We start from the raw sequence: 24,386 nt of genomic DNA on the forward strand, positions 1-24,386 counted from the left end.
GAGCAGGCAATGCTCTTAACCACTGAGCCATCTCTCCAGCCCCCCAGATTTTTTTTTTAAACTATTTAAAATTTCAGTTTCACGATGTCAAATATTAACCTTTCCAATAATATCTACAAAAGCACTTCTTACATTTCCATTATTTTCTTTCTTTCTTCTAGTCTCTTGATTAGTCCAAGCTAGCTCAAACTTCTGATCCTCCTGCCTCAGATTAACAAATACTTACATTACAAACATGGATCATACCCAGTTAAATAATGATTTCTCAATTTCTAAATTGTTCGCATATAAAAAAGGCCCTTAAGGGCAGCATTACACTGTCAAAACAGCAAATATTATCCCTCAAAAGTGAAATAACTACTAATGAAAAATACCTTATTACAACTAGTGGGAGACACTATATGGAAGTATAATGGTTTCTTGGGGATTTATTATACATTAATTACCCACACTAAATATATTTCACATGCACCATAGCATTGTGATCTGCAAAATCATTCCCTATAAGCAGTAACTCAAAACATATTAACTGAAAACTAAAAATGAAATCTTTCAACACTACCAATACTATACCTGTAAATGACTTTGTCTTTTCAGTAACTCCTTTTTCTTGCTGCTGCTGATGGCAGAATACACATGAAGAAAGGTCATGTACCTGCTTGGGGTGGCCCCATATGCTTTACAAGACTCATGGATTAATAAGAATGATTTTAGAAAGTCAGGATCAACTAGAAAAAGACAGGAAGTAAAAGTTATTTAAATGCCTAAGATATTAAAAATTATATTAAATAATCTTACTTATATCGCAGATGCCCTACTCTATGTAGTTATTAAACACAACACCTTTCTTCTTTAGGGGAGGGAGTGGATTGAGACAGGGTTTTCCTGTAGGTTTGGAGTCTATCTTGGAACTCACTCTGTAGACCAGACTGGCCTCAAACTTAGAGATCCGCCTGTCTGTTCCCCGAGTGCTAGGATTAAAGGCATGCACCATCACCACCCTGCCTACAAGACCTTTCTTAAAAGCATAAAAGCATCCACGGCTTTTATGCTCTTTAGGAAATCTAAACTCTATGGTTATAGTGATCTCTATCTTTCCACTGTTATTGAATTCCCCCTAGGTAGTGTTATTGCTGTAAAATCAATCATTCTATGGGTTATTATAACACTATAAATTAATTAGAACTAGATTATACATATAATCAAAGTCAACACAGTAAGATCTACTTGAAGTAGAAAAGATTATAAACCAAATAAAATATACTCATTTAATAGAGAAGGGGAGAATATTTCAAAGGTTATATTTTTCAGAAAGTTAGGAGTAAGTTCAAATGGAATTCAATGTATCTGTGATCAAAAACACACTTCTGTCTCACTGGCCATCTGCATCCCCTCCTGAAGTGAATAAAGCAAACTTTTAATTACTTCTTAAGCCAGAAGCCAGTAAAGCACCCTTGATCCATCCTTTCTTATATGTCACAACCATCATACATTCAACCCTCATGAAAACTAATTACCAATACCCTCCAAGTCCATTCTTTTCTGTTCCCTTAACTTTTCCTTGGCTTAGTTCTTATCTTTCCCAAGTCATAGAAGTGCACATCTAAAGTGGTCTAGCTCCCTGCCATTTCCCCCAAGTAACCACTGATGTGGGATTCCCCTCTGCATGCTTTGAATACTACCATGAATAATAAAGATGGCCTATAGCAGGGCAGAATATAGCCAGGCTAGAAGAGTTATAGAGACAGAGTAGGCAGACTCAAGGAGATACCATGTTTCTGCTGAAGGAGACAGTCGCCAGAACCTTACCAGTAGGCCACAACCTAGTAGTGATACATAGATTAATAGAAATGGGTTAATTCAAGATGTAAGAGCTAGTTAGGAATATGCTTAAGCTATTGGCCAAAGAGTCTTGTAATTAATATAGTTTCTGTATGATGATTTGGGTCTGGGTGCTGGGAAACAAATGAGCAATCTCTGACTACATATGGTGCCCAGTGTGGGGCAACTACATACACATAAAACCGGCAAGAACTTGGGAAGGAATTCTAGACTCAAAAGAACAGAGTTAAGCACAGCCTCTTGACAGCAGTATTTTCTCAGGTGGGCTCTGTTTGTTAGAGGGAAGCAGAGGCAAAGGCTTCCTGACTCAGTGATAACAGCAAAAACTGTGCAACTCCTATAAGAGTGTGATTCCAAGTTCATGCTAGCATCATGAAATCTGGCTTTTTCAGGAGGTCCTGCACTTAAATGGGGTTTGTGAGCAGAATGCTAAAAGTTGATTAATGAAGACATAGACCCATTGCATCTCTGGAGCTGGGGTGGTGAGCATGGCTAGCAAAGGCAGTAAAAATACCTCTGCCATGATGGATGGGGCAGAGCCAACAGGCAGGGCCATGGAATTGGTCCTAGCCACAACCAATTAGCATTTAAAAGAATAAAAGGTGCTTCTGGTCAAAAAATGATTACAGATAAGTAATACAGACAGACTCAGACAAAAATAAACCTCTGGACAGGTCACAGTATGGGTAAAAAAATGTACACAGGCTTGGAAGAGAGAGAGAAAAAGGTATAGACAAGAATACAGACAATTATAGATTAAAGGAGCAAACATAATAAATATTTAAAATAATAGAGTAAAAAAATAAGTTACATAAAGATGAAATATATACAGAGAATCTGGATTACGTATATTATTGTGTTTTCTTTGCATTTTTGGACTGCAGAGAGCCCTTTGTTTCTGGGAGCTACTAAGCTAAACCAACCTAAAGATATCTTAACTTCAAATTTTGAATCTAAAGCTTTGTTAATTTGGAAAACAGTTTCTGCTTTTGGTTCTACAGATGAGAACCTGTGCATTCCTTCCAGGCTACTGTGATTTGATGAAACAAGACCCACTGGAAGGTCTCCGTGAACCCTAAAAACACTTTACCCAACAAACAGCAGGAAGAAGTTTAGAGAAAACTAGTCCAAATTCCCAAAATGATTGTTTATAAATGTTTGTTTTCATTTAAAGGGGGTTGATTATAAATGGTTAAATGGTCACAGTCAACCTCTTTCTTAAAAAAACAGGGGGATATGATATAAAGATGAATATTTTACATTGGTATGGATCTTGGTCTAACTGATACAAATTTAAGGTCAATTTTACTATATGTATATTTCTACTCTTGTTTAAGATATTATGTATATATAGCTCACTTAAAATATAATATAATTAAAATTATGAATTAATAGATAATCAATGATAATAGTTAAATTTGTAGTCATGTTACTTAGGTTTTCTAGATATACAGAGGTATATTTCAGTTAGATAGACAACATTCAAAGACTTCAAAGACCTACAGAATATGGCATTTAAAATGTTTTAATAACTTAGACTTTTCTCAACAGTGAGACATGTCTGCTTCTGGCAGCAACAATTACTACAAAGAGGTTGATGGACATTGAAGAAACTCATTATGGAATTTGCCTTCAATGTGACAAGGCTAGCCATTTTGGCACAAAACTGTCCTTGCCTGGACTGCTTGATGGTATGCTGTATGAACTGGACATGCAGGACCCATAGAAAAGTGACTATAGAACTTTCCAAAAGATGGAATGATCCTTCAGGGTTCCTGCTTCACAGAGGAAACTACCACACATTCTGCAAGACACACAAGAAATTGACTAACAAACTGCCAATATAGGCAAAATAGCTTTTCAAATTTCCTACCTCATGAAAAAAAAATTGCCAGATACTACGGGCCTGTATACTGAAGACAGATGCCCCAATGTTACAGAAGAACTCAGGGTGACTGTCCAGGCAGAAAGCTGTCTCTGTCAATTCTAGAGTTTTGGAAGTTGCTTACAATACACTTGCTGTTTACTTAGGTAATATTATATCCTTCTGAAGTCTTTGATGGAGTTGAAAACTAGATAGTTACAGTTTTCCTTAGTTATGATAAAAGATATATTAGATATGAAATTTTAGACTCACAAAGAAATATTGTAACTATAATTCTTGCTTGATACCTGTTTTGTTATATGCAATTTTAATATGTTAAAGTTAAAACCTTCCTTTTTATTTAGACAGAAAAGGGGAGATGATGTGGGATTCCCCTCTGTATGCTGTGAATATGTTTTATTCCCATTGGTTAATAAATAAGCTGCTTTGGCCTATAGCAGGGCAGAATACAGTCAGGCTGGAAGAAATATGTAGAAAGAGAGTAGGTAGAGACAAGGAGACACCATGTAGCTGCTGAAGGAAATAGATGTCGTAACCTTACCAGTAGGCCATAGCCTAGTGGTGATACACAGATTAATAAAAATGGGTTAATTTAAAGTGTAAGAGCAAGCTAAGAATACACTATTGGCCAAACAGCGTTGTGATTAATATAGTGTCTGTATGATTATTTGGGTCTGGGTGACCAGAAAACAAACGAGCAGTCTCCGACTATCATAACCACTTCACAATAAATGAAGGAAAAAATGAGGTAGGTTGGAGGTGGGGAAAGAGACCTAGAGATTCTAGTGTAAAAGGAAATCCTAATCACATTGCTACCAAAATCTCCCAAGATCCCCAGGACACCCACAAAGTGATTGCAAACTCAGTACAATATGCTAAGCTGCTGATTAGTGACTCCGCCCACCCTTTTCTCTTCACTGAAATCGACCCCATCGCTGTTTCAGACCTTTCTACCACTTCTTCATAGTTCTACAGCAATATACAAAAAAGGATGCTATTTCAGACTGGTTGTTTAAGCGCTTCTACCTGGCTTCTACCTGCTACGATACTTGCTATACTAAAACCCACTTTTCTACACATGTTAGATGAACTTCTATCACCACTTTTCTTGCTACATCAGAACTGAATGTCTATAGCACGGCATAAGTCTTGTTTTCACTAGGCTATTAGCTCTTTCAGTAAACAGCCCTGCATCTAGCACAAAGTAAACTTAATAAAACATTTCATGATTAGATGCTTGTGTTAAAGAATATATATGACTATGGTGTAAAAATTACTTATTCAAAATTAATGTGGAATAATACTAAAATTGAGAAACTATACTACCTGTACTCATAAAATACCACTTTTCTGGACGTAAATGAAGTTACATGGTGCATCTACTGATTAGAGTCAAAACAACATAATCAGGACTTCAACTCACTAGGCCAGAAAAATAATTCTGTTTGTGAAAGAGTTGGAAATGGAGATACAGGAGTGTATGTAGAAGGTCATGTGGGGTATACATGTGTATCAAAATGCACATGGAGGTCAAAGACCAACCTCTAGCGTTGTGTCAGCCATTAGGCCTGAGTGGTGAGTGCAGGGCTCCTCCTGCCTCTGCCCTCCTAGCAGGGGTTACAACAAGTGCTACACTATCACTTATGTGGGACTCATGCATGCGAGCAAACAGTTTACTGCAGTATCTCCCCTGCCCCTAGGAAAAATAATTTCTTTAATATCTCACATATACATACTCTATTGGTTCCTATATAACCCAAATTGAATTTAAAAATGAAGAGAGCTTCAAATTTTAACATACACAAAGAAACCTGACTGCTAACAGTTCACTGCTGTGGGATATTCCTTTACACTAGGAGAAGATCTATCACTGTGATTGGCTTAATGAAACGCTGAATGGTCAATAGTTAGGCTGGAAAGGGTTACGGGGGACTTCTGAGGTCAAAGAGGAAGAAAGGCAGGGCTGTCAGCCAGGTGCCGAGAAAGCAACATGAGCAGTATGGAGAGATGAGGTGAAGAGTCCCATGAAGGTACATGGATTAAAGCCATGGGTTGATTTAAGTTGTAAGAGCTACTAGGACAAGCCGAAGGTAAGGCAGAGCTTTCATAGTTAATAATAAGTCTCCATGTCACTATTTAGAAGCTGGCGGAACAGAAAAAGGTGTGCTATAGTTCACATTATTTAAATTTATAATCATCGCCCATGAATCTCTAACATGAGAAAAAGTAGTATCTCATAAATACAAAAGTAAATAAATAAATATATTACACCAAAATACTACCTGAATTTTTCTTCTTTTCTTCCTTTCTTTTTTTGTCAAGTTTTTCTTCACCATCTGTTTCACTGAACAACATCTCTGGTATCTAAAATACAGAGCATTCTTTACCACTGGATGAAATGTAACCCACTACACATCCTTTAACTAATGCTCACCTTCCTTTCACTGATTCACGACAAAGCAGAAAAGCCTCTAAGAGGCCTTACGTGAACATTTGTCAGGTACAGGGTTTTTGAGAGAGCACTTGTGAGGGATGGAAGTATGTATAGAGACTAGATGGCAGCCCCAAGTGTCTCCCCTCATCCTTCATCTCAGGTAATCAAATCACTTCTGAATTCAAGGAGAAAACAGAGAAGCATATCCAGAACTTCACAGTTGCTCACTTTCTATTCACACAGGCTAAAAAGCCTTGCCTGCCCTCCATCTGTTTAAAGCTTTGTCTGAGATGCAACATCACACTAGTCTGAAACATACCAGACACGGTGTGTTCCTCTAGTATACAAAAATAAGTAAGCGATTGGGAGCATGAATATTGGTCAAAGCCTAATGTCGAAGGTTATTACTGATTCAGATAAAGTAATAAGTGGATTGCAGTTAGAACGGCGCTATGAACGCACACAGTAAGCTCAATTTCAGTCTCCCATCCTCCTCCTCTGCCAGCCCCCATCCACCCCTCCTCTGTATTTGCTCAGAAAAGGACAGGCCTCCCATGGCTATCAGCAGAGCATGCCTTGACAAGCTGCCTTAAGATCACAAACCTCCCCCTCTCTAAAGGTTGGGCAAGGCAACCCAGCATAAGGAATCAATTCCCAAGAACCTGTCAAAGCACGGGGACAGCCCTGCTCCTACCTCCTGGGGTACCCCAAATAGACCCAGCTACACAACCCTGACACAGATGCAAAGGGCCCAGGTCAGTCCCATGCAGGCTCCCTGGTTGTTGCTTCAGACTCTCTGAGTTCCCAGGAGCCAGGCTAGCCATTTCTGAGTTTTTCTGCAAATCCCTGATCCTCCAGGCTCCCCCAATCCCTTCTCCTTCTCTTCAGCAGGACTCCCCAAGCTCTGCCCAATGTTTGGCCACGGGTCTCTGAATCTACCTCCATCTGCCACCGGATGAAGGCTCTCCGATGACAACTGCAGTAGTCACCAATCTGATCACAGGGATGGCCGTGATCACTGTGCATCCACTACTGCCAAGAGTCTTAGCTGGGGCCATCCTTGTAGATTCGGAGGGAATTTCCCTTGCATCAGGCTTCTACCTGACCCATAAAGCCCCCATTCCAGTCATCCCTTTCAACACACCCGCCTCTGCCCACCCCCTCCTATCTAACCCCTCAAGTTCCCATGCTTATGTGCCCCCAGTCCACCCAGGAGATCTCCTCTATCCAACCCCTCAATGTGCTTTTTAAAATAACTTAAATTTTTAAATTTTCACTTTTTAAATTTCTTACTATGCATTTAAAAAAAAAATCTAGGCTAGTGCCTGTTAAGATAATAAATCCAAGTCATACAATTTTTATTTTTATACTTGAAGTTGCCACCTAAAATTCTATTTTCAATTAAACTATCCTAAGAACAGAAAGAAAACAGACATGCTGTCAGACATAGTAGAAATGCCCAGGGCCTTAGTTAAGCTAAGGTTCAACCTGCAGCAGGCACAACCTGGGAGAGGGCACGAGCAGAGTGAGCTCAGCGTCAGAGCAGAGCATACCTTCTTCATGCTGCTGTCTGACCAGCCCTCCATCCACAGCACCTGGCACTTCTTATGCAGAGCTGGATTACTCTCACAGTTTATTATGAAATTCATATTTGCAGAATCCATAATCAAGACAATATGCAAGTTTTGTTGAATTCCTTAAAAAAATGTGAGAAACTGTAATCATGGAAAAATTATGAGAACAACCATAAATCAAGGAACTTATATATGGACTGGTTTTATGGTAAACATATTTTTAATGAAACAATAGGAGCTGCTTATGGAAAAAAAAAGCAAACTACAACATAATATTAAGGCAAGATTTTTATACTGGTTAAAAAATGACTCTCTTCTTCAAGGAAGTAGCCCCTGGTAGATGGTCCAAGATCCAGTATCCGGCCCCACACCCACTGAAACACAGACAGCATAACTCAGCTCAGTGGGCTACAGAAAGAAGGCAGCAAGTTGGGAGTTAGGTGAGGTAGGAGAGCCTAGGAGTTAGACGGGAAGCAAAGGGTTGATATCAAGATCCATAGTATATGTGTATGAATTCTCAAAGAATGAATAAAAATATTTCTTCGCGTGTTTTGTGAGTCACACATACTCAGAAAAAGATTCATAAAGATATCTATACAGGAATGGATGGGTGCTGGGATCTATGCTTTTAAAAAATTCTATTTTATTTCCATAGTGCACAAGAAAATGCTTCTGTATAAATAATTAGCTACTTAGCATTTAAAAACACTATAAAGCCTGTCTTATTTAAGATAAGATCTACTAATATAGTAAATTAATACAATCAAATGAAAATGCAAACAGCAAGGTATTCCAAAACCATCACTGCAATTCCAACACTGCCCTCTGATAAAATTTCCTAAGATATTGTTATCATAGGCTTCTTCTGTGTTACTTTCTAAAATCGCAAGAAAAAATAACAAAAAAGTCATTAATTATCAAAGAACCCTAAATTTAAGATACCTTCACAATCTAATGAAAAATTATGGCAAATGAAATTGTGGAGAGCCAAGGAAGTCCTGAGTGAGCGTTACTGCTTAACAAGTACACAGCCATGTCAAGGACCAAGGCCTCAGGCCCATGAGAAGTTTGCAAAACCTTACCCCTAACTGGGTCAAGCTTAGGAAGATGGCAAAATCCTTCTGAAGTCTAAGTGCAAATGTTGGCAGTGTGCAAAAGTACGACTGTTTATGAACGACTGAGCAGTGTGTGTGTACTAAACTAGTAACTGCACACCTAGCTAGGCGAGGTCCGCCTCCTCTGCTCTACATAATCATCGCACTGAGGTTCTGGGAGCCCCAACTTCTCCGTGCAGCTATTTGTCATTTATTAAGTTTACTATGTTTTCTTCATTCCCTCTCCACCCCTAATCAGGCCAAGGTGCCAAGCTGTGCAGAGCTCCACATTAAATCCTATTTATTTCACACCAAGCAGAATATAAACTTAGCAGTGAACTCTCTGCCTCTTACTATATGTGAAGTAATTGAAGACTGGTCCAAAGAAACCATCCTGGGAAGCTTGATCTTTCAGAGGCGACAGCAAAGGCTCTAGCTCTTCCAGAGTGTACAGGCCAGGGACCTCGCCTGTGGAAGAACAGTAAACATCTTTTCTACTCTGACTAGCATACACCAATTCAAGACAAATTTTACATACGAAATGCTTTTCATGAATGAGCATGCAATCAAACTGGACTCTCTGTGTCTGAAAATGGGGGTTAGCTGAGAAGCCATTGATAAAGGCACTGAGACTTGTTTCTACTCCATGTACTGGCTTTTTGGGACCCTAGTCTATTTGGATGCACACCTTCCTAGGCCTGATGTAGGGGGGGAGGGCCTTGGACTTCCCACAGGGCAGGGTTCCCTGCCCTCTCTTAAGAAGGGAGGGGGAGGGAGGAGAATGAGTGGGGGAGCAGGAGGGGAGTGGGAGGAGGGGAGGAAGTGTAAATTTTTTAATAAAAAATAAAACAAAAAAAGAAATGTTTTTCAATTTTTACTTTAAATTTTTTTGTTTAGTCACTACCAGAGGTATTAACAATAACTTTTACATAATTCTTGGCTTTATAAAGTTTGAAATCTCAATCCTTTTTTTTTTTTTTGATTTTCGAGACAGGGTTTCTCTGTGGTTTTGGAGCCTGTCCTGGAACTAGCTCTTGTAGACCAAGGCTGGCCTCGAACTCACAGAGATCCGCCTGCCTCTGCCTCCTGAGTGGTGGGATTAAAGGCGTGCGCCACCACCACCCGGCTTGAAATCTCAATTCTTTTATTTATTTATTTATTTATTTATTTATTTATTTATTTATTTACTTCTTTGGTTTTTCGAGACAGGGTTTCTCTGTGGTTTTGGAGCCTGTCCTGGAACTAGCTCTTGTAGACCAGGCTGGTCTCGAACTCACAGAGATCCGCCTGCCTCTGCCTCCCGAGTGCTGGGATTAAAGGCGTGGCCACCACCGCCCAGCTCTCAATTCTTTAGTTATAACCATGTGTGCACTGTCATGACCTCAGTAACAACTATGTTCAAGGTCCAGTAACACAGGTAAGCTTTATGCAGTGACTTCAATGGAATAATCTTTACAGTAATACTTATATTTGCTTCACAGAAACCATTCACTTGCCTGAAGACAAAAGGCTATTGATCATCTCCAAAAATGTAGGATGTACAAACTGGTAATCCTCCAGAAGTAAGACTACCTGCTGAGCCTCTATCCCTGCGAGATGCAGCACCTGTGGAACAGAGGGAAGACCAGACCTCTCAGGGACTTTGGGAGAAGTTAAAGACGACAACCCATGGCTGGCAGGACAACATGACAGCATACCCTTCAATAGTCTGAAGAGTGAAAAGGACAGTGTGTATGTGGAGCTGGCCACAGCACACCACAGGCTCCAGAGCAGAGCGCTCTCCACACAAGGAAGGGCCTATAAGTCACTTGTCCACTTGCTGCTTGGTGTGCTCTTACAGCTAGCATTGTTTATGAGACACAGCATCTTGCTATGTGACTAAGGCTGGCTTGAACTTGCCAGAATCCTGCTGCCTTTTCCTCCCAAGTGTCCATACCTAGCTTACTCAGTGCCTACTTACCAACTTATTTAGAACTGAGAAACAGAAAGGAAATCATATTTTACCTGTACCATTTGGAAAGTAAATTAGAGTCATCAATAACTATTACTTGAAGGAAAACTGATTTTAGAAGTAAGTCACTGAAGCAAAACTGGATATTTTTAAAGTATATTCTTCCTACACAAATATGTAGTCCTGTTTATCACACAATGTGACATCCCATAATCTCAGATTCCTAACAGGAACCTCCTGTGTACAGATGAAACTTTGGTAATCATGGAGAAAATAAAACTAAAACAAAATTAAAAGGAAAACTGTGTTACATGTAGAAATCTTACAAGTTCTAATAATAACTAACAAACAAAGGAAGCCGCCGTCCACGCTGACTCACATGCTTGAGGTCACTGCAGAAGTGCTTGGGCTCGTAGCCTCTGGAGATCCTGGGCGAGAAGAGCACCGCGCCGTGCATGTGGCTCACTACAGACGTGACAGTTCGCCGCCCTACACCACTGCGTCCTGCCAAGAGAAGTGAGCCTCCAGGGAAACTTAGCACTCTGTCTATCCTAGACATATATTCCAGAACTTCTTGGAAAAGTAAAATATCTAAATTCTGGTTATCCCGTCCATAATGAATAAGACCCTTTGAAAAACAAAAACAGATTTTATAATTAATGAAATTTCTAGTTAATACAACGAAAATATTATTTTTCTGGGACTGGACAGATGGCTCAGAAGTCTTGCTGGATTTTGTTCCCAGCATCCTCATGGCCTACTCTGACCTTCTCAGCTCCTGCATGCACATGGTGCATGTACTCTCTTGTAGTACACACACACACACACAATAAATAAATGTATCTTTTCAAAATTTACTTATTTAGACTAGAATGTTATATTTTTGACACTTTCAAGAAAAGGGTGAAGTGACTATATTTTATTTCGCATCTAAAACTTTACTTTGTAATAACCTAACTTTGTAGGCATATGAAAAACTCACATCAATCAAGTTCAAGGGTGTACAAAACTCAACTAGCTGTGAACAGCACTACAGCATACATGTAGGATGGCACACAAGATCCACTCCAGCTCTGGTGGATCTGACCTTTCCTGTGGCCTCCACGGGTACCCACAAGCATATGTTACACACAATAAAAAAGAATACACATGCCACACTGTTCCCTCTTCTCACAACTAAGCTGAAGGCAAATGGAGGGGGAGAAGAAAGGAAAGTGGAGAAAAGGCAAGGAGGGGAAAGGGCAAAAGAGAGGTCACGAAGAAGAAACTGCACAGGAGATGGAGATTCAGAATCCAGTCCTCACCTGGTAACCTGACTCTGATGATGCCAACTTGGACCCCACCTATTTTCTTTTTCACCAGGTGACGCTGATAGTGGGGTATGACACTCACCTCTCCAGAAATACTTCCCAATCACTATTCTCATTGCTATCCCAATGGCAATACCATCTTTAAAAAGTTATCTTAGTAATTCTACATGCATCTGTGCATCTGGTAATGTCTGCCAGAGTGAACTAAGAGCAGGTCAGGTTCTGTCTATTGTGTGATATTTCATTTCACGTACTCAAATGTTTCTAACCAGACTTTAACATACTACCATAGCCATACCTGACTCCCAGGCATGATTCCATACCTTCTTAATGACATCCTTCAGGTCTGCAGAGGTCAGTTTGCCAAGTGGTTTCCCATGTGGAGGTAATGGCTGTCCTGGAACTGTATTTGCTCCTGAGCTATGCCGGGCTCCCCATGTGACATAGTAGCTATCTGCAGAAAAGATGTGTTGATTCATATCACCAGTGATGAGAGAACCAGCTGCCTCATTTACTAAATTATTTTTTTAGTCCAAATAAAATTGTCTCCAGAAATACAAAGGTAGATTACACTAAATGAATTGACATTAACTACTTAGAAGATCCATAAAATCAGTAGATACTAAAATCACAAATTAAAATAGCAAAACCAGTCTGAGGACTAGCTGGATTAAATATTTTCATTATATTTCTTAACCACTTTTTAAACATTTTTAATATATTCATGATTTGAAAATTTTATCAATTTACTAATGTGTTTTGTTGATACTGATCCCCACACTTTCCCCCAACCCCCAACTTTACATCCTCTTTCTGTTGTTCTGTTACTAATAACTCGGACACCAAGCAGTGCTGCCCAGTGTGCATGGGGACGGAGTTATCCACTGGAGCACGGGCAACCATGGCACATCCGCACATCCTCAATGGGAGAGACTTTCCTTCAGTCTCCAAAACTCCACAAGGGTCCCTCTCCAACTCATGGTGGAACTCTGCCAGTAAACCAGATCACCACTTTTCTCTCTTCATACAGAGTGGCTGCCTTCCAACTTCTCTGCTACTCCCCAATCTACTATTCGTTTCTCTCACTTGCTTCCCTAGGATTGTGATAATTAATACTGTCAACTTGAAATGATCTGGAATCACCTTGGAGACTATCCTTTATGAATGTTTATGTGGAATTTGCCAGACTGGATTATCAGAGGTGGGAAGAACCGCCCTAACTTTTAAGGTCTTTGATAATGTTAAAAAGGGAGTGAGCCATAGCTCTCTGCACCCTGACTACGGCTGCACTGTGACCAGCTGCCACCGACTTCCTTGCCTTGATGGTACCTAAAATGCTGAGCCAGAACAAACCCTTGCATACATTGCTATTACCAGGCATTTTGTCACAGCAAAAAGAAAAGTAATAAAGAAAATCGCCACATAATATTTGTAAAATGAAAATGGCTTACATAAAATTGATAAAACAAATACAAAACACTCCCTACGAAAGAATAGGGATTTACTGATATCACCAAGGGCCTTAATTTCTAAAATAAAAAAAAATCAATAAGGAAAGTTTAATTAGAAATCAAAAATCCCCCAAATTTATCTTAGAATTACAGTATTAATTTACAATACTTTAAAAGGAAATTGTATTCCGCATTTGACTGAACTTGTCCTTTTCTTCCTCTTCACAAGCTTAGTTCTCCTGGGCCCAACACCATAGTCACTTTCCTGCTGAGACCTAAGCAACCAAGTTCCTCTGACCTTCATCAACTCTTTTCTGTGTGCAGTGTGCACAAACAAGGAAGCTCTATCTGCAGATGCACACCATGTTGGTTTGAATAAAAATGGCCTCATGGGTGATGTGAGAAGGTCATTTGTCTATCTGTTGCTTTCATTGGTTAATTAATAAAGAAACTGCTTGGCCTGATAGGTCAGAACATAGGTGGGTAGAGTAGACAGAACAGAATGCTGGGAAGAAGGGAAGTGAGGACAGACGCGATGGAGCCAGTCGCCAGGTCAGACATGCTGAATCTTTCCCGGTAAGACACCACCTCGTGGTGCTACACAGATTATTAGAAATAGGTTAATCAAGATGTGAGAACTAGCCAATAAGAGGCTAGAACTAATGGGACAAGCAGTGTTTAAATGAATACAATTTGTGTGTTGTTATTTCGGGGGCAAAGCTAGCCGTGCGGGAGCCAGGCTGGACGAAAAGCAGGCCTGCTCACCTCCTCACTACACATGGGTTCATAAGGAGTAGCACTTTTAGGAGGTGTGGCCTAAAGGAGTAGGTGTAGCATTGCTGGAAGAAGTATGTCACTGAGGTATAGCATTGTTGGAGGAAGTGTGTCCCTGGAGGCAGTCTTTGCAGCTGCAGATGCCCAAGCCAGGCCCAAAGTGGCAGTCTATTCCTGCTGCCTGCAGATCAAAAACTCTAAGCTCCTTCTCCAGCACCATGTTTGCCCCAGCACCATCATGCTTCCCACCATGGTGATAATGGACTGAATCTCTGAAGCTGTAAGCCAGACCCAATTAAATGTTATCCTTTATTAGAGTTGCCACGGTCATAGTGTGTCTTCATAGCAATAGAACCGTAAGACAGAAGTTAGCACCAGGAACCAGGGTACTGCTGTGATAGGCCTGCCTATGCTTTTGTTTGGAGGAGTGTAGACTTTGGAACTCTGGATGAGAAAAGCTGTTAAGTGCTTTGAGTGGGGTTTAATGGCCATCTTAGTAGATGCATGGGAGACAGTAGCACTGAGGGCGATTTGAACAGTGGGGCCCAGTTCAAGAGGTTTCAGAGGAGAAGAACATTTGCATGTGGCCTAGAAACGGTTCTTAAAATATTTTAGTGAGGAATGTGGGTGTCTTTTGCCCTTGTTCAAAAAGTCTGTCTGGAGTTAAGTTGAAAAGGGTTTTGTTGTTGTTGTTATATTTTTGAGAGTTTTTTGTTTTGTTTTGTTTTGTTTTTCTTTTTGATTTTCGAGACAGGATTTCTCTGTAGCTTTAGAACCTGTCCTAGAACTAGCTCTTGTAGACCAGGCTGGCCTCGAACTCACAGAGATTCACCTGTCTCTGCCTCCCAAGTGCTGGGATTAAAGGTATGTGCCACCACCACCTGGCCATAAACTGAAGAGTTCTTATTGAGTTAGCAGAGAAAAATCTCAAAACAGGCTAGTCACTCTGTCACGTGGTTAACAGAATTCACTTGCATGAAGATTTGTCATGCAAAGGAGCATGCCTGAGCAAGAAAAAAGTAAAAAATGTACAGCTCACGGAGAAAAGGCACACCAAAAAGGATGCTGCTAAACCCTGTGTTCAAGGAGATAAACAATTAAAGAAAAGCCTGATGTTAATAGGAACAAAGGGAGTGGAGACCTTAGGACAAGATTCCACCCAGCTAAGTTTTCAACTTGTTTAAAAGAATTAAAGAAAAGCTTAGAACTGAGTGTAGTGGCACATGCCTTTAACCTCAACACTCCAGAGGCAGAGGCATGCAGATCTCTGAGTTCTAAGACAGCCTGGTCTACAGAGCAAATTTCAGAACTGCCAAACTTAGGCAGTGAAGGAAACCATCAAAAACAGAAAGCTGGTGAAGATATAACTGAACAAGGGGCTATGTTCTAGCACCAGCAATTAGCAGAACTTGGCTCCAGCCATGTGTTTCTGGTTTAAAGTCAAGGATAAAAGACAGGGGTTATAAAATCTCTGCAACTAAGAAAAGCTGCTGAAGCCAGGCCAGGTCAAGAGCGAGTGGAGGCCCAGAGAGGCCATTGTGTGAACCTATGAAGGTGAAGCCTGGATTGCCTTGGAGACCCCAAGATGCTGGAGATCCCAGAGTCGTGGGATACCTGCCAAGGAGAGCTGCCAACAGAGAGTGGAACCAGCACAAGAGAAAGAAGTGTGCTGCAGTCAGCAAGGCTGAAAAGGCTGGAGATATAAAGAGCAAAATGCAATTAGACTTGGAGATGTAGATTGTGGACTTCACCCCGCTGGTTTCAGTCTCGCTTTGGTCCACTATTTCCTCACTATGCTCCCTTTCCTCCAATTTGCATTGGTAATGTATATCCTGTGCCATTGTATGCTGGCGGTATGTGATCTGAGTTTGCGTTTTGATTTTATAGGGGATTATAGTTAAGAGATTGCATGAATCTCAGAAGAAGAGACTTTGAACTTTGGACTTTTAAACAATATTGAGATTATAGAGTGTGAGAGAGAACTTTTGAAGTTTTACTAAATACATTTTGCATTATGATATAGCTATGAGCCCACGGGGGCCAAGTAGTAGAATGTGGCAGATTGAACAGAAATAGCCCCATAGGCTCAGAGTGAGTGACACTATTGGAAAGTGTGGCCTTGTTGGAGGAAGTGTGTCTCTCGTGGTGGACTTTGAGGAATCAGGTGCTCAAGTCAGGCCAGTGTGACAGTCTCTTCCTAACAGAATAAGCCAAGCATGATTCCTACTAATAACAAACTCTATGCAGCTTTCAAAAGGCTCCCAGAAAAAACTCTCAAATAGCCGGGCGATGGTGGCACACGCCTTTAATCCCAGCACTCGGGAGGCAGAGGCAGGTGGATCTCTGTGAGTTCGAGACCAGCCTGGTCTACAAGAGCTAGTTCCAGGACAGGCTCCAAAGCCACAGAGAAACCCTGTCTCGAAAAACCAAAAAAAAGAAAAAAGAAAAAACTCTCAAATATTCAACACACTATAATCAACATTTTAAAGTAATTTTAAACAATTAAAATTATTAAAAACCACTGTGATATAATTACACATTGTGATTATTGTGGTATGGTTATTACAATGACTAATAATTTTATATGGACTATTGCAGTGCATACCCTCACTGTTACTAAAAGAATACATATAAAACTATCATCTAATTGCACAACATCAATCCTTTATCATAGTTTCACATGCCCTGAAATGAAGTGCCAAAGTCTAAGCACCCTCTACAGTCTAGTACACCCATCACTCTGCATTATAAACTTAATTTCTCAGCTTTCAACTTCTTCCATCCTCACTGCTCTTGTCTGGAAAATCCTGCAGCTCTTCTTCACTCAACATATTCATCTTTGAAAACCTGCTTTGGCAGTACAGGCACTTAGTCCCAGGTACTTGTAAGGTAAAAGTAGAATTTCGAATTCAAGGATAGCCTGAGCTACATAGCAACTTTAGGGCCAACATGGAAACTAAATGTGACCCTATCTCATAAAGTAACAACCAAAACCAACTTGGACACATAACTGCCAACGAAAAACTTGAAACTTACATATAAATCTAAAATCATATACCAAAGACCCAAATGCTCTCATGACATACTGTGTGTCTGAGTCAGAGGACACCAAGTTCAGACACCAATTCATTCCAGGTCAAAACAAAGACTCAATGTAAGGTCTATCACAGTCTTGTCATACTGAGACATGATTACACAGACAGAGACATGATCATCCCATGAGAAATAAGGCTACCTAATTTCAACACGTATCATGCCGTGGCTATAGGAATCTAGACAGTGTGGTTTAGGAAAAGATGGGTCATCACTGGAACAGGTAAGATAAACAAAAGTAGACCAACAATACTAATTGGTTTTGTTTCTTGTAGCTTTTTTTCTCTTGACAAATGTGCCAATAATACACACTGAAGAAAGAACTGTCTCTTTAAGAGGCAGTGGTGAGAAAGCTTGGCATCCACATATAAACAAATGAAATCAGATGCTTTTCCCTCACAAAAGAAAACTCAAAATGGATTAAAGACTTTCAGACCTACAACTATGAAAACACTAGTAGAAACCCAACAGAAACTCTTAAAAGCCTAGGACTAGGCAAGGACTTTCTGAATAGGAATCTATGAGTCCAGCAAATAGCAAGCAAAAATCAATAGAGATTACAGTACAGTGTGAGGCAAAGAGCCTCTCCACAGCCAAGGGTCACAGCAGGGAGAAGAGATAACCTACAGACTGGGATAAAAATCTTTACGAGTTAAACATCTGACAAAGGATTACTATCTAACATAACATCTAAAAGAAATTCAACACCAAAAATATCCCGTCAATACATGGATAAAGTAATTGAACAGACAGTCCTCAAAATATATACAACTTAGCCACTAAGTGTATGCGATAAAATTCAACATCCTTAGTCAGCAGGGAAAGGCAGGGAAACTCTATTTTGCCTGAGTCAGGATGGCTCCAACTAAGAAAACAAACAATAAATTCTGTCGAAGACATAGGAAAACAACAACCCATGTATCCTGTTGATGGAATGTAAAATCTGCAAAGCACAGAAATCAGTGTGGAATGTCAAAGACAAAATTCAAAATAGAACTACCCCATGAGTCAGCTGTACCACACATTCTTTTTTTTTTTTTTTTTTGGTTTTTCGAGACAGGGTTTCTCTGTGGCTTTGGAGCCTGTCCTGGAACTAGCTCTTGTAGACCAGGCTGGTCTCGAACTCACAGAGATCCGCCTACCTCTGCCTCCCAAGTGCTGGGATTAAAGGCGTGCGCCACCACCGCCCGGCCACACATTCTTATATGTAGTTAAAGGACTTTAAGTCTACATACACATCACAAAGACACATGGACCTGTACACAACAGTCAAGACAGAGAATCAGCCTAGATGGTCATCAACAGATGAGTGAGTGTGTGTGTGTTTGTGTGTGTGTGTGTGTGTGAGAGAGAGAGAGAGAGAGAGAGAGAGAGAGAGAGAGAGAGAGAGAGAGAGAGATTGATTATATATTCATGGATGAATGGAGGGAGGCAGGGAGGGATGAAAGTAGAGAGGAGACTGTGTGGAGAAGAAGACTAAAATGGGGGAAAGAAAGAACAAGTTAGGCTGATGGAATATAAATATAAGCAAAGTACATGTTATAAATATGTGAAGATGTCATAATAAACCTATTATGTTATTATATACTAATTTTAAGAACCCTATAGTTATAAAATTTTTAATACATGTATTTTACACAACTTCCCTAAACAAGAATTATTCTCTACCTCTTCTACCACCCTAAAAACTAGTATTTATCAAATACACTTGGAAAAGTTACAACATTCTATGCTCCATTGTAATTACAAGTTGAACCACATGTCTTCATGTCATATAGGCATACCACTAATTGTCACCACTGAAAGCAGAGATTGTCACATTTCTGGCGTTCAACTGTAAGCCTCTTGAGAATAAAAGACTTTTATGGGCTCTGAAAACCACCAAATCCTAGAGAACTGGGACACGAAAAAAAAAAATGATAGCATCCAAAGCACAAAAGACCTTTACAGGAAGAGGCACTGCTGACTCAAGTTTGCAGGCTACAGTGTGGCCTGACTCCAAGAACAGAGCCTTGCCAGAGAGCCTGGCCAATGCTCGGGTGGATGAGGCAGACCTTATTAAAATGATGCTCAACTGTCAGCAGCCTCCTCACAACACTTTCCCTTGCGTTGCTGTCTTTAGATTGTTCTCCCAACTTCCAAATCTCTGGAAATATCTAGAGAGTCTTTCAGTCAACCCCAAGAGCCTTCCCACTTTCAGTATTTCCTTGGACTTGGGTGATGATACCCTGCTGTGGGAGCACACTCTGCTCCTTCAGCCAATAGCCTTTAAGACACCAGCCCACTTAGCATGGTCTCAGAGTTTAAAAAGCAGAGGGAATCATGTGCCCTGCTCTCTTGCTTCTGGCTCCCGTTCCAGCTGCCAGACTCTGTTCCTGTTTGTACTCAGAGGTGTCTGTTGTTTAGGATGGTGATAAGTTTTCCCCTTAAATAAATAACCCTTTTATTATCAGTAATTCTGACTGGTGTGGGATTGTTTTACAGAATCAATATACAGTACATAAGAGTACTCATGAATACTTGTTAGCACGGTGTGTAGCTGTATAATTGTTGCATTATGAAACATTTCCATGTCTTTATCATAGGCCCTCACTGGAGTGCTCTCTCTACCATATGCATGCTTCCACAGCAGTTTCTAATGCGCAAATTGGTTATGAAGTAGACACAGCCCTGAACGCAACATGTCCACTCACATGAAGCCAAGGAAACTAGGAGTAAGCACAAACTAGATGTCTGTTCTGGTGATTTTATGGGTAACATCAGGGAAAACAAAGCCTTTTTTGTTAAACAAGAGGCATTATAATCAAGTGAGGAATTTCACAATGACTTATGTTTCATATTTAATCAGATACTAAAATTTCATTTTATGTTTTTAATTTTTTAAATAGGGTCTTACTACATAGCCCTAACTGGACGGGACCTGCTCTGTGGACTGGGCTGGCCTCAAAACTTGTCATACAGCTGTGTCTGTCTCTCAAGTGCTGGGTTACAGGTGTGCCACCACAGCCAACTCCATCGTTAGTGAAAATTCTACTGGGAAAACAACTTTGTATTACAAATATACAACAACAAGTTTGAACATCCTTTTCAAGAAAGTACTTATTATATTTTGTTTGTATTATAATTATATAAGTCTAGCAAAAATGGCTGGGCATCTTCCCTTTTGGGAAAATTAAAATTGTAATCATCCAAAGTTTTATTTATTGAAACATGAAATCATGCATCAGGTTGGACACAACAATTTAAAACACCTATAACTTCTGTATATTGATCTTTATTACCTGCCATGTTGTCTAGTATATCTGAGCCCCAGTCTCCTTGGAACACTGCAGTTAGAATATTATCAAACAGATGAATCTCCTTCACCCCAACGATTTTGTCCCGAAACAAGCGTCGGGCCTCATAGGCTACAATCTCCAGAACATAATCTAATGGATGGTTGGAAGATCCTAAAAAGGCAAAGCTTTTCTTTAATCACAGTGAGTCTTAAATTATTTTCAAGATGTCTGTTTAACAAAATGTTTTGAAATAAATATACAGGGAGAATTTACATACCATAATTGTGGCAGCAGGTAAATAGAAGAAATTGGAAAAAGTTAAAATTCATTCCTTTAATAAAGTGGTATATTTTAAACACTACAGCTGTTCAATAAAGTTATCATTTCCAAATTGCATAATAAAATTGGTTTGGCTATGAAAGAAAATATTTTATCTTTTCTAAAATCAAATTTGTACAGTGATAAACAGGTTGGAAAACAAATATAATAAATTATTATCCTCTTAATAGTAATAAACATAATAGAGCTATTTAAATTTAATGCACTAATATTCATTTTTAAATATTATAATCAGACACAATATTTAATGTTCCTACTATGAGTACAACTTAGAGCATAGTTAGACACAGGGACAACCAAAACTCACCTCCTTCTAAATCATATCTGAACAAGCCAAGAACCCACTGAGTCAGGATGCAGGGGGTAAAGAAATAGTGACTGTGATCATCCACTGTGAACTTGGCCCGCACCTGAAAGAGGAAGCACCGAGAGCTATTTCACCATCCTACACGTTTTATGCCACCTAATCTTATTTCAGGAGAACTGATTTTTTTAAATTCTCCTCCTTAATCCGTCTTACACATTTTATTTATGTACTTATCTTTGTGGTAGGGCCTCCACTCTGAGCCACGCTGGCCTAGAACTCACTTTGTAACTCACGGCAATCTTCTTGCCTAAAGCAGACAAAGTGTGACTTCAGGTGCACCCCACTGTGCACAGCTACTTACACACTTGAAAGTGTTACTCCCAGCCAGGCTAGGAGGCTTCAGCAGACTGCCAGAGTCTGCTATGCAGCAAGGGTGCAGCCACAGACTGCACATAAGCTGACTGACATCACAGAATCACAGTTGAATTCTACAGACCCCACAAAACTGAAACAAAATGCTCCAAAGGTTTTCAGGTGTTGAGACCCAGACTGCTGCTGTAGCTTCAGGAAGACAGTGAAGAAATCGAAGAGCTTGAAGGCCGCCCTGCCCACAGCTAGAGCCGTTACTCTGTGTGACCTGGGCATTTTTCACACGCCTGTCTTAACATAACCCCTGCTCCAACCCAGCCTTTTAAGAGCCTCTTCCACAAGCACTACAAATACTATTGCTTTACCTAACAAAATTTTGTCTTCAAATACTTTGTGATTTTCTATTTTTTTTCTAATACAGATCAAATTTTACTACACCTCCTTAACTCCCATACACATGAAGTTACTCAGCCTGTGCCCCTGCAGGCTATAACTGGATACATTGTTACTGTGCCATCAATCACACTGCAGCAACTATCACAAATCATCAGCACAAAGACCAGGATGAGGCCAACAGAACTGGAAACTACAGTGCAAACATACTTACCTGTTCATACACCTGCACCATAGAGCCTGCTAAGAGGTAAATTTTTGATGAAGAACCCCAAATAGAATGATTCTTCAGATTTTTGTGCAAAACTGCTTCCAAATATGCTCCATAGATTGTCTGTAACTGCTCTCTCTCTGGGTAACTGAGGGGAAGACAGAAATAAGAAGGCTGAAATAAATCAATATCATAAATCAATATTTCCACATAAAGATACAACCCTGTAACCTTCCAAATGGCACTTCTCTAAGACCCAGACACCCAGGGTTGCCTGTGCGTCAGAACAGACTCAGTTCCTGAACTCTATGGAGAACCCAACCAGATCCCACAGTGTCTCTTCTCCAACAGAGCAAGGCTTTATCCAAGACTGTAATCAACTATTTAAATATAAAAATTGAAAAGCCACTCAACTTCAGAAAAAAACATATTTACTTAAGGAAAGTATTTGGAGTTAAGTAAAACCTACACACAGAGCAGTAATCCAGGTCAGAAGTCTAAGAAAAGAAATAACACAACAAAAATGAGCCTGTTTCTCCCAAGCCCAAATTTATTTCCATGTCAATTAACTGGCAATGATAACACCTTAGAAATAATAATGTGCATAGATAGAATGTAGTGAGTGGGAACTTGTAAACTGACCAGGGTGAGTGAGGTGAGAAGCCACAGAGGGACGGTGCGCGAACATAGAACTCAGAAGTCCCATTCACATCCATGAGCACAAGGAAGGACAGACGAATCCCAACCTAAGCCACATGACCCAACTCCCCTTTCATCAGATTCAACTCTTTTTCATTATCTCCATAAAATTAAATAATATTAGTTTTGTGATTTCTGTCACATGGTCTAAAAGCACTGCTCCCAGGCAAGTGTCGAGCAGGACAGTGGCTCCCAGAATCAGTAGGGAGGAAGGCAGGGAAGGGCTGGGGGTGGGACAGACGAAGCTGCATCTGAATAGCAGCAATAAGGTCTGGTGTGCCACTGGAGGTGGTAACTGTGTCTCCAGGACTGCAAGAAGAACCCTGAGTGTTTTCATCACAGTGATAAATATGCTTAAGTGAACTCAAGCACCATGCATTAAGTAACGTGTCAAAACATTCCACAGCACATCAATAAGCACTATATTAATGTCAGATCTTTTTTTTTGGCATGGGATTATATTGTTGAAACAGTGAAAAATTCTAATATTTGGGATGGAATTTTCAAACAACATAAGACATAGATTGGCTCAATCCTTTCTTTCAAAGTGATGCCTAGTCTTCTTATGTGAGGCTGTACTTTAGATTTTAGTACATCTATATCAACTTTAGGATTTTTTTTTTTACTGTTCCGTTAAGTTTCTTCATCTTTATTTTTTTTTTTTAGATCTTAAGTGAAATACACAGACCTAAAGCTGCTAGGCAGCTCTGACTCTTGACGTTTGGAGCCAACATACAGAGTTCTATAAAAGACCTTACATACTCTAAACCACTGCCAAAGGTTTGGAAATGAATCAGCTTAATCATTTTACTTTCCATATTTTGAAGTATTCTTAATGAGTATCTTGAATAAAATGTAAACAAACAAAAAAACTGTTACTAAGATACATACTCTACGGCACAAAGACGAACAATAGACGTAAACCTGGTGGTCAGCTTGTGTCTTCCCAGCCTTCCTCCAGCTGACATGGAAGCTACAATTTGAATATTCTCCAGACCAACCCATTCTAAATTTTCATCATAAAATCCTTGGTATGTCAACACCTAAATGAAAACACATGTGTACAAGTGGTTTATACTTTAGATTTCTCAAATTATATTACAAATGCATTGGTTACTTGTCTCCTTGTCCTGACAAATTGCCTGACAAAAGCCACATTGGGAAAGTCTGTCCTACAGTTTAAGGACACATCCTTAATCCACCCAGCATGTCAGGCAGAGAAGCAGGAATCAGGAAATACTGACAAACTCTGCTGCCCAGATCCCTGATCCATTTGACTTGGTCAGGTTCCAACAAAATGAAAGGCCCCACCTTCATTAACAACACTAGAAAATCCTCGCACACATACAAAGAAGTTTTAATTATGGGGATTACAAACCTTG

The 24,386-nt window shown here is 39.9% G+C and overlaps 1 protein-coding gene across 12 annotated transcripts in view; it reads right to left on the reverse strand.

The window, feature by feature from the left end:
* Dync2h1 (dynein cytoplasmic 2 heavy chain 1) overlaps positions 1–24,386 on the reverse strand; it is a 218,578-nt gene that overhangs the window by 118,650 nt on the left and 75,542 nt on the right. For 6 of the 12 annotated variants that reach the window (XR_009056968.1, XR_009056967.1, XM_057766375.1 and 3 more), the window contains 11 exons: positions 23,896–24,047; positions 22,309–22,453; positions 21,333–21,435; positions 20,690–20,857; positions 12,414–12,544; positions 11,160–11,408; positions 10,326–10,434; positions 9,184–9,297; positions 7,715–7,857; positions 6,010–6,091; positions 574–728 (listed from right to left, as the gene is read on the reverse strand). Coding sequence is in view for 7 of the 12 variants with exons in the window: in XM_057766375.1 (XP_057622358.1) it covers positions 574–728; positions 6,010–6,091; positions 7,715–7,857; positions 9,184–9,297; positions 10,326–10,434; positions 11,160–11,408; positions 12,414–12,544; positions 20,690–20,857; positions 21,333–21,435; positions 22,309–22,453; positions 23,896–24,047 (1,551 nt within the window). In the remaining 5 variants the exon portion in view is untranslated. Of the gene's footprint in view, positions 1–573; positions 729–6,009; positions 6,092–7,714; positions 7,858–9,183; positions 9,298–10,325; positions 10,435–11,159; positions 11,409–12,413; positions 12,545–20,689; positions 20,858–21,332; positions 21,436–21,478; positions 21,640–22,308; positions 22,454–23,895; positions 24,048–24,386 lie in introns of those variants that run through there. The other 6 variants (XM_057766374.1, XR_009056969.1, XR_009056970.1 and 3 more) reach the window with 6 other exon arrangements.

Source organism: Chionomys nivalis, chromosome 4, assembly GCF_950005125.1.
Source record: "Chionomys nivalis chromosome 4, mChiNiv1.1, whole genome shotgun sequence".
Lineage (NCBI taxonomy): Eukaryota > Metazoa > Chordata > Mammalia > Rodentia > Cricetidae > Chionomys > Chionomys nivalis.